Below are 10,276 nucleotides of genomic sequence, written 5' to 3'. Positions count from 1 at the left end.
ACTTAACTTACCTTGTTTTATATAAAATAACATTAACTACCAAGCGTATATATATTTATAAAAAATACGTCAAGATTCAAGAGGTTTTAGTCACATACACAAGACAGTGTATGTCACATTGCACAATCAAGGCGGGCATGGCCACCTTCATTTCACTACATGTCGTGTATGTGACGAAAACCTCTTGAATCTTGACGTATTTTTTATAAATATATACGCAGGGGTGTAAAGTACTTGAGTAATTGGGGAGCTCCAGTAGCTCACCACGTACCGCGAGTGCTATTTCAGCGCCGTGGACAACCGCGCTCGCGCGGATCTGGGGCTGAGCGCGTTCGAATCCGGGACGGCAGCCGTGCCTTTCCCAGAGTGTCTACCCCCCCATCTGAACCCTTTCAGCCTGCTTCTGTCGGTCGAACTTGACCAAGTATTTATGAGAAGAAAAAGCGATAAACGCTAAAAGAACCAGGTGACTGGTCAAAGTTTAAAAAAAAAAAAAGTACTTGAGTAATTGTACTTAGTTACAATACTTACTGTTTTGGGGGATTTGTACTTTACACTAGTATTATTAGGTTTGTATACTTTCTCAATTACATTTCAGAGAAAAAAACACTTTACTCCTTACATTTAAATGCAGACCTACAAAGTACAAATCTCGCAGGTCCAACCATTTCAATTATTATATTTGTTTCACTGGCCGAACTAACGTTAACGTTATTTTACTTTAGTACATTTAAAAGTAGAAACTTGACTTTTACTTGAGTGAGATTTTTTCACTTAAGTATAATTTGTGGGTACTTTACACCCCTGTATATACGCTATAATCTGCTTGGGTGGTTTTATTGGTAGTTCTTTTTCCCTCACTGGTGAATACAAATGACAAAACATCTTCATCAACAACTATAAAATTAGGCTGAGATCCGCTAAAACAAGTGTAAACACAACTAGTTAAAGACAGACAGTAAAAATGTGGCCGAATCTTTGAAGATAGTGACTTTAGGGAATAAGCACATTGTGTATACCGTTTACCCTTTATTGTGACATATAATAACTGATAAGGCAGACCCTCAATTGTATTGCCTATATTTATGTCTTTCTTCTATCCCATACCTGTATCCCCCTCCTCCAGGCTGCAATGACTCAGAATTTCCCCAAGGGGATCAATAAAGGAATATCTCGTCTTAATTTCAAAGAAAATACAAAAAACAGGAAGACTTCTTGGTTGATTGACGAGTAACAAAAGAAAGACTCATTCGATTAATAATTTACAGGTTTTGAAGCAGTGCCAATTTATTCATTCACATTCCATCTCTTCACAGGGTAGTGCATGTATATGATGCTCCGAAGGTATTATGCAAAACACTCAAGATTTAAGAAGGAGGGACATGTCTATAAATGGGGTTTGGTCGACCGCTCCCATAAGGTTTGGCTCTTCTGCTGGCGAGGTTCCCTCTAGGTGAAGAGGTTGTAGAAACTGTTCACCGTCCCTTCAGGCGTCTCCTCCAAAGCTACGCCCTCGCAGAAAGGTGGCAGGGTGAGGAGACCGGGGTCCTTAATACCAGTCTCTGTGTTCAAGTTGCTGTGTGAGAGACTCATGATATCGTTACCATTGGGGCAGACGATACAACCCGTTTCTCCTGGACTGAATGTATTACAGCAGCACAGCAGATCCTGGAACCAAGTTCCAATAATATTCCTGGTGATAATAATAAAAAACTAACCTGATAGAGAGTGCATTTCCTTCATAGATGTAGAGTGTGCTGAGAGGCAAGCATCCCACGCTTACAGACATGGAATAAGTAGCTGAAACAACACCACAAAGAAACAAAAAACACCACAAAGAAACAAAAACACACATTATTTATCATCACTGATCCGTTTCACTGATTTATTGTCAAGTCTCCCATCACTTGTCTGAGAAGCTCAGAAATCCATCAATTTGTCTGTTGGCATCTGAAACCTCCAGACAAAGAATCATAGTCGATTAATTGTATTGCTTAATTTGTTTTTAAAAAGCAGTTAACATACCGACACAGTATATTAAAAACTCAAAACAATTTAGAGGATCAACGTTATACATCACTTTAACTATGAATAAAACACAAACGTAGTGCCCTTTGATGAATGTTACTCACCTTAAAACGTGACTCCTGTGGCGTTTCACCTGAATGAAACAATGTGCCTCGTCTTACCGTTTGCCTCTGGAACGGCCCCCGTCCATATGGAGAGTTTAAGCCCGTCCTCTGCAATGGTTGGACTCCCTAAATTAATTTCGATAGACATATTGGCGTCGGAGGGAATCTCCAGAGGATGCAGGTCTGACTGCAGAGATTTCTTCGCACAGGTCTGGTTACTGCCATCGATCACATAGAAAACCCCCTGCCGGGGATAAGGACAGAATCTCTGAGCAACACAAATATAATAATTCGATCATACAGCACAAGTACAGAACAAAAAGAGTCCAACTAGAGTGCGAATGTAAAAGTAAAGCGCAGAGTAATATACAGGTGATTAAACTGGGTATAATATTTATAAATTCGTACTACTGATTAGTGCTAATCAGATGTACAGAGTTGTAGCATTAATATGTACAGTGATACAGGTACTGTATAAAGACACTACGGCAGTAAGTCATAGGCTACTGGCCAGCAGCGTAACTAGTAAGAGTAGGTAAGTTGTACAGATATGTAAAAATGATTATATACAGGTATGTACAGAGATATGTGGATATACACAGTTTTATACATAAGCGTATTTATATATATTTAAGTGTTACCTCTTTGAAAAACATCAGCACATCCAAACTCAGTGTAAAGTTGACGTTGTAGGGCTCAGTATATTTGAGCCGGAGCTTCTTGGCCACATTATCGTACGTATAATTACCACCTGCATGTTTCCCAGTCCTCAAGTTGAACTGATTCATTGAAACAAAGAGGGAATTTGATAAAAGAATTACAAACAAAGAGTTTAAGATCAAGACTGATATCTGGTTTGAAATTCCAAATAGGGAAACTCACCACACACAACATTCCGGTCATACTGGGTGAATCTAAAAGAAAAGATATACATTACCGTTACTGAAATAGCTGTAAGTAGCTAAGGTTAAATAAACATTGGTATACATACAAGATATAGCAAACTAAGCATTACAAATTACAGTTGAAACCAAACATCCTTACGGCAAGGCTGGTCGTGGTCTGCAAGGGTGGTGGCACCCATACACAAGAAGATGAAGGTGGTGACAGCTGCGTACATCTTTCTTGAGTGGAGATGATCACTATTCAGAGAACACAATTAAGAGTTGACAAACTCAAAAGCAAAAAGAACGAGCCGCCATTTTATGTTACAACCCCATATGTCAAGGGGAAGGGGTGAATAATAAAAGGATGATTTTACAGGAAAAATAAAATGCCCACAAGTTTAAGTGAAGGAAAATAATATTGTGCCTTTATATATACAAACAAAAACACAGACTAATATACAATGACAATGGTGGATTTGAGACACAACCCAAGGGGAAAGGGGAGGGGGGGGGGGTATGAAAAAGGAGCTTGAAGGATGCCAAAAGGAATGAACCGAGGCAAACGAAACAAAACTAACTCTACACAAACACAAAAGGTCAAATAAAAACTACTTGAGTCCTCACTACCTAACCAAACATATGTCCAAAACATACAATGAGTGGCATCACTTCTGACCTAGACAATACTATCCCTACGTGTAGCACCAAATGTATTGGGCCCCTTACCTGCTCCAATTCCCAACACAGAACACACACAGACACTTTTACCAAGTTGGCTAACTAAGTCACATACCTACATTTAGCCAACAGCAACGGAGACAAAAAGAAGAGGAGAACCAGGAAGTGCCACATGGGTTTTAAAACAAGGGGAGGGCTTCCGATTGGTCAACTGGTGATATGATTGATGGCTGGGATGACTGGCTGGTTTCCAATTGGTCTCTTGATTGATGACAGGCCCCTGGATCAGATTAGCAGGTGGAGTGTGTGAGAGAGAGAGAGAGAGAGAGAGAGAGAGAGAGAGAGAGAGAGAGAGAGAGAGAGAGAGAGAGAGATATTTGATTTTAGAAAAACATTTATTTACATAATTCTCATTACAATACGTGTCAATACAATTAAATAACTAACTACACATTATATCGGGCAACATGTGTCCCCATCACACTTAAAACCACCTGAGATCTCACAATAATTTTTTTTTAAATACACCTGTCCTTCTGCAACACAACAAAAAAAACATTGAAGCTCCACCCAAACAAAAAAAGTATCCATGCGTCCATTCAACACATAATATTTCATCAAGAACAACATATGAGCAACCCAAGAAGGGTCCCGTCAGTCCATTTGTGTCCGTTTTTATATTCAGCGCATGAAATAGATCCCCTTCATCAGGACCTTCCGTTCCACAGAAATAATCCTGCAACAGGTATTGTTCCCCGATGCTCCGCGCTTCAGTCCAATCGTCCAGACAGACCCTGTTGTGACAGGCTGTCCTCAGCCCCAATAAAGAACCCACTTCCTCTGACCCGGCTACATCCACAACATCTTTCAGTGTCATTGTCCCGTCACTGTCCAAGCCCAGGTCTACTCCCTTCCTGAATGTCCAGCCAGGCTCCACACATCAGAGGCTCCATTATCATGGTAATATTACATTATTCAATTGTCTGAGCTTCTGCACAATTTTTCTCAGTCAAAAAACTTCCTGGGAAGTGTACCCCCCCCCCATTGTTCTTCAACCTCATTTGGGTCCTTGCTGAAAAACTAAACATCTCTAAATCTTCAAAAAAATCTTCCACTTTTACCTTACCTTGCTATCTCTCTATCTTTTTTATGCTCGCTTATGCCTGTATTTTTTACTGCTGTGAAGCACTTTGAACTGCAACTTCTGTATGAAAAGTGCTATACAAATACAGTTATTATTATTATTATTATTATTATTATTATTATTATTATTATTATTATTATTATTATTATTATTATTATTATTATTATTATTATTATTATTATTATTAGTGTGGGTGACCTGGCGAAGCCAGGTTGCCACCCACACTGTTGTTCTTGTTACTCTTTTTATTTATTATTTCTTTATTCCACCGATTTTGCCAACACCACTCGTGCCAGAGCGTTCGCGCCCCATACACGTGAAAGGTATCAAAACGATCGGCTTGCCTATGGCAACTGCGGTATTCGAACTCGTAAAGTTTCACCGCACCGTCTGGCTACGAATCGACTTTAAACGGTAAAATTTCGGTCCCATTGGAAATGCATTGCAATTTAGAGTGCGAGATCTTTCTTTATTCCACCGATTTTGCAAACACCGCTCGTGCCAGAGCGTTCGCGCCCCATACACGTGAAAGGTACCGCACCGTCTGGCTACGAATCGACTTTAAACGGTCAAATTTCGGTCCCATTGGAAATGCATTGCAATTTAGAGTGTAGCAGCTGAAATAATCTTTTTTCCCCTACCTTGGGTGAATTGCGAGTGTGATCTCAATTTTGGACGTAGAAATAAAACAAACACATCAAAACGATGACACGGCTGTCAGCCCGCTCACAAAATAAAAATAAATGGAATTGGACATTTCTATCTCAACTGACGACCATTTGTTTGAAGGTTCTCCTCTCCATTGACCGCCATGCAATCGCACTCTAGGAATTTCTTTTTTCACACTCTTTTTTAGCCTTCTGTTCCGATCGCCGAAGGAGTGCCACAATATCGCACGAATGCCACAATATCGCACACAACCCTTCGCCTACTCATTGTAGTGCTTCTGTGCGCGTCACAACGCTTCATCTCTTATAGTTTTCTTTTAATCAACGTGACAATGCAGTCATGCATCTGCCTCCATAGAAATGCATTGGATAGAAAATGCAAGTCATAGTGATTGCTTCACCTGTGTGGCTCGTGGCTCACTCATGATTGGTTCAGCTGTGTGGCTCGTGGCTGAGCTGCCAATGACCTCATCCACTTTAACCCATCATTGCCCATCACTGTGTTGCAGTACTGAATTGCTGGACAGCACCCTCTGTCTTGCGGGTGTCATTGTACTCAGTAGGGATATCCTCTTTCATTTTTCATTGGTCCATGTTGACCACCTTTCATTGGTCGATGTTGACCACTCCCCGGATCATTAGACCACGCCCCCTTAGGCCACACCCCCTCAGTGTATCTCTTGAACCGTTTGTCGTAGAGACTTGCGGATTGTGCCATTGTACTCAGTAGGGATATCCTCTTTCATTTTTCATTGGTCCATGTTGACCACCTTTCATTGGTCGATGTTGACCACTCCCCCGATCCTTAGACCATGCCCCCTTAGGCCACACCCCCTCAGTGTATCTCTTGGACCGTTTGTCGTAGAGACTTGCGGATTGTGCCATTGGTCGATGTTGACCACCTTTCATTGGTCGATGTTGACCACTCCACTGATCCTTAGACCACGCCCCCTTAGGCCACACCCCCTCAGTGTATCTCTTGAACCGTTTGTCGTAGGGACTTGCGGATTGTGCCATTGTACTCTGTGTAATAGTGTAATAGTGTAATAGTGTGTAATAGTGTAATAGTGTGTAATAGTGTAATAGTGTAATAGTGTGTAATAGTGTAATAGTGTAATAGTGTAATATTGTGTAATAGTGTAATAGTGTGTAATAGTGTAATAGTGTGTAATAGTGTAATAGTGTGTGATAGTGTAATAGTGTGTAATAGTGTAATCGTGTAATAGTGTGTAATAGTGTAATAGTGTATTAGTGTGTAATAGTGTAATAGTGTGTAATAGTGTAATAGTGTAATAGTGTGTAATAGTGTAATAGTGTAATAGTGTGTAATAGTGTAATAGTGTGTAATAGTGTAATAGTGTAATAGTGTGTAATAGTGTAATAGTGTGTAATAGTGTAATAGTGTGTAATAGTGTAATAGTGTGTGATAGTGTAATAGTGTGTAATAGTGTAATAGTGTAATAGTGTGTAATAGTGTAATAGTGTATTAGTGTGTAATAGTGTAATAGTGTGTAATAGTGTAATAGTGTAATAGTGTGTAATAGTGTAATAGTGTAATAGTGTGTAATAGTGTAATAGGGTAAGTGTGTAATAGTGTAATAGTGTATTAGTGTGTATTAGTGTGTATTAGTGTAATAGTGTAATAGTGTGTAATAGTGTGTGTAACTGAGGGGTACAATTCCCTGACTGTATTGATAAGTATGGTATCATTAAACCACTACCGCTTTATGTACTTTAATTACTGGCCATACAGTACACGATATATGAATATGATGAACACTTCCCACAATGAAATCGGTTCCAGTCAAAGGTATTAATCAAGTATTTAATGGAGCAAAAGGTACATAGGATACTTTACATTATTCTTTGAATGCACTTGTAAGGCAAAGGAGTATGCGTAGGCAAATCAATAACGAATGTCCATTCTCTGGTTACGCAGGAGGTAATTATACAACCTGAATCTTAGGGAATTATATCTATGGTACACTAGTAATAGCGGGAGATACTGGAAAGGGTTCCCACTGGTTGTAAGCCAGCAAGGGGGTAGAAGATCTGTCGGTAGTAGGACGTCTGGTCAACGATGACTAGGGAGACTTCAGGTACAGAAGCCGGTGCAGTAGTCTCTTGATCCACAGACGAATACAGCTTGGTTCTCTTGTAGACTGTAGCTCTACAGTGAAGAAAGCTAGGCGGCCTCAGGCTATCTGAGCGCCGACTCGACTTGACTCCTCTCGGGGTAAATCCAACACGTGCAGGCGTCGGCGATTATCCGCTCCATAAATCATAGGACCAAAGCAAATATATTCCAGCCGCAAAGGCTATGTAGTCGTCGGGTAGATTAATCCAGTGTACATGTCCATACGGTTCTCGCCTAGGTCTCCTCGGGTGAAGGCGCCATGCGGTCGGCCCAGCCTGGATAAGAACTCTAGCTAATACGAGAAAGCGTTGGAGATGCTGGTCACTATAGAATTCTAACCGCACGATACACTATACACAAATAGACTATTAAAGACTCAATAGAAATATGTCGCACTCGACGGTATAGTGCCAAACTCTGACAATTCAGTTATTAATTCGCACGCGGTCTCGATACTCTATTCTGAGGCCAAACAGGCCATACTTCACCGCACGTTGTATCGTGGGTGAGACTTCAACTTATCGGTAACATGCTAAGTGCACGAAGGGTACGGAGGTAAGGGGCTAAGGGTCTTCTACATTCACCTGCGCCGTATTTATACGCACGGTGCACAAATAGTGCCACTCTCATTTCTGTCGCCGTATCCCTGGGCAGGGCCGGGCAAGTACAGACATGTCGTGTCGGTGACTTTGAACTTGGCTCCGGGGGCCGGTCCCTGGCGCCGGTGGACCGCTGTCCAATAGGAGAATGAACTATTATGGGCTGGACTAAAGGGATATTCCGTGTATATGTACAAGGAATATACAAGGGATATCAAACGATATACAAATACTATTCAATATATATCAATAAATAAATATATATATTCGGTTTAATCTGATCCTTCGTAACAGCCGCCCCTAATTAGTCCCACCTAATTAGCTAAGCAGAGACAGATTCACCGCACTGTCCTCTACTCAATGTCTGTTGTGAGGGTCAGTCAGTTCACAAAGTCATGGGGTCATGGTCGTCATCGATAGTATCGGGGAGCCTTGGCAGTTCTATTAGCCTCGCCACGGGTCGGGTGTAGGTCCGCCCTTGGACGAGCACTTCAGCTGCTCGGACCTTTCCGTCGGCACCGGTGGTCACTTTGCTTACGCGGCCAGCCGGCCACATAGCTCGGGGTAGTGACTGGTCGATAATCATGACGACTATTCCTTCTGTCAAATTGTCTCTCTCTTTTACCCATTTCTGGCGGGTCTGTAGAGACGGTAGGTAGTGGAGTAGGAAGCTGTTCCAAAACTTGTCAGCCAATACTTGACTGTACCTCCACATTCTTCGGCCGTTCGCTTCTTCAGGCCTGTACATTGTCTGTGGTAGCGCGGGGTCCAGCCGCCCCATCAAGAGTGTGTTGGGGGTGACTGGGTCGACATCTGCTACATCACTTGAGACGTAACCGAGGGGCTTTGAGTTCAATACTCCCTCGATCTCCGTGAGGACTGTCATTAGGACTTCTTCCGCCACGGTCTGGGCCCCAAGCACGGCGTACAGGGCTGTCTTTATTGAACGTACTTCTCGTTCCCAAGTTCCACCGAAGTGAGGTGCGTTCGGGGGATTAAACTGGAAGTCAATCTGAGATGGAGCGAGGTGGGTCTTAAGTTCTGGGCCCATAGCTTGGAAGCTCTCTCTCAGCTCTCTTTCTCCACCTTTGAAGTTTGTCCCGTGATCAGACAACAATATGGACGGTTTGCCTTTCCGCGATGTGAATCTTCGGAAGGCCATAAGGAATGAGTCGGTGCTCATGGTTGGAAGGAGTTCTATATGTATCGCTCGGGTGGTCATGCATTTGAATACAATACCCCACCGCTTCTCGGTTCCTCTTCCTTTCTTTATATACAGCGGGCCGAAACAGTCCATACCGGTGGAGTGAAAAGGCTTGTCGCCGAGTCGGAGGCGACAGGGAGGTAGGTCAGCCATCCGGGGTATACTGGGCTGCGCTCGCCACTTACGACAGTCTAGACAGGTTCGCTGGAAGCGCCGCACTGCTTCTCTCCCTTGCAGTATCCAATAACGACGTCTGATCTCCGCGAAGACTCTCTCTGCCCCTGCGTGGTGCACATCCTCGTCGTATTTCTTTATGATCAGCTCTGTGACCTTGTGTCGGCTGTTCAAGACTATCGGGTACTTGACGTCATCCGGTAAGTCTGGGGCTCTCTGCAGACGACCACCCACTCTGATGAGACTATGGGCGTCGCTCTCGGGTGCTAGGTGGAGCAGTCTGCTGTCTGATGGGACGGGCTTTGCTCCCTGTAGACAGTCTAGCTCATCGGGGAACGAGTCTCTCTGGGCTCGTTGTAGTAGAAGAAGTTCTGCTTCTTCGTAGTCAGCTGCTGAAATGTCAGTAGTGGGCTGAACCTCTGGGTGGTGCCACAGAAATGTCTTTAGCTGCGCACTCTCTAGGGTGAGGCAATCGTCTATGTCGGGGTCTGTGGAGACGAGTGTGTTCAATCCACAGAACACAGATTTCTTGTTTTCGGCCTCCTCTTTACTCGCCTCCCGTGGGGTGGGTGTAGGCCACTCTTCTTCCGGGAGCTTGAGAAACTCTGGTCCGTCACTGTATGGGTTGTGACGGGTGAGGTCATCCAGGGACA

General features: G+C 42.9%; 1 protein-coding gene across 1 annotated transcript; it reads right to left on the bottom strand.

Annotated features, from left to right (window-relative positions):
- Window positions 1–1,340: 1,340 nt before the first annotated feature.
- On the bottom strand, window positions 1,341–3,763 carry LOC311234861 (ependymin-1-like). Its single transcript, XM_084322108.1, has 7 exons — window positions 3,746–3,763; window positions 3,177–3,274; window positions 3,015–3,046; window positions 2,774–2,911; window positions 2,190–2,376; window positions 1,719–1,800; window positions 1,341–1,576 (listed from the first exon to the last, which is right to left on the bottom strand). Exons 2-7 carry the CDS (start codon window positions 3,250–3,252, stop codon window positions 1,450–1,452), a joined length of 642 nt encoding a protein of 213 aa, XP_084178234.1. The 5' UTR covers window positions 3,253–3,274; window positions 3,746–3,763; the 3' UTR covers window positions 1,341–1,449.
- Window positions 3,764–10,276: the final 6,513 nt, after the last annotated feature.

Source organism: Notolepis coatsorum, assembly GCF_963971535.1.
Source record: "Notolepis coatsorum genome assembly, chromosome: 9".
Classification (NCBI taxonomy): domain Eukaryota; kingdom Metazoa; phylum Chordata; class Actinopteri; order Aulopiformes; family Paralepididae; genus Notolepis; species Notolepis coatsorum.
Note: the sequence above shows the minus strand (reverse complement) of the source record. Positions and strands in the feature narration are given on the sequence as shown.

Coding starts and splice junctions, on each gene's coding strand:
- LOC311234861 (XM_084322108.1), bottom strand. CDS start 3,252: ATGTACGCAGCTGTCACCACCTTCATCTTCTTGTGTATGGGTGCCACC. Junction 2,377..2,773: donor TGCTGATGTTTTTCAAAGAG/GTAACACTTAAA, acceptor TATCCCCGGCAG/GGGGTTTTCTATGTGATCGA. Junction 1,577..1,718: donor GGAAATGCACTCTCTATCAG/GTTAGTTTTTTA, acceptor TCTCTCACACAG/CAACTTGAACACAGAGACTG.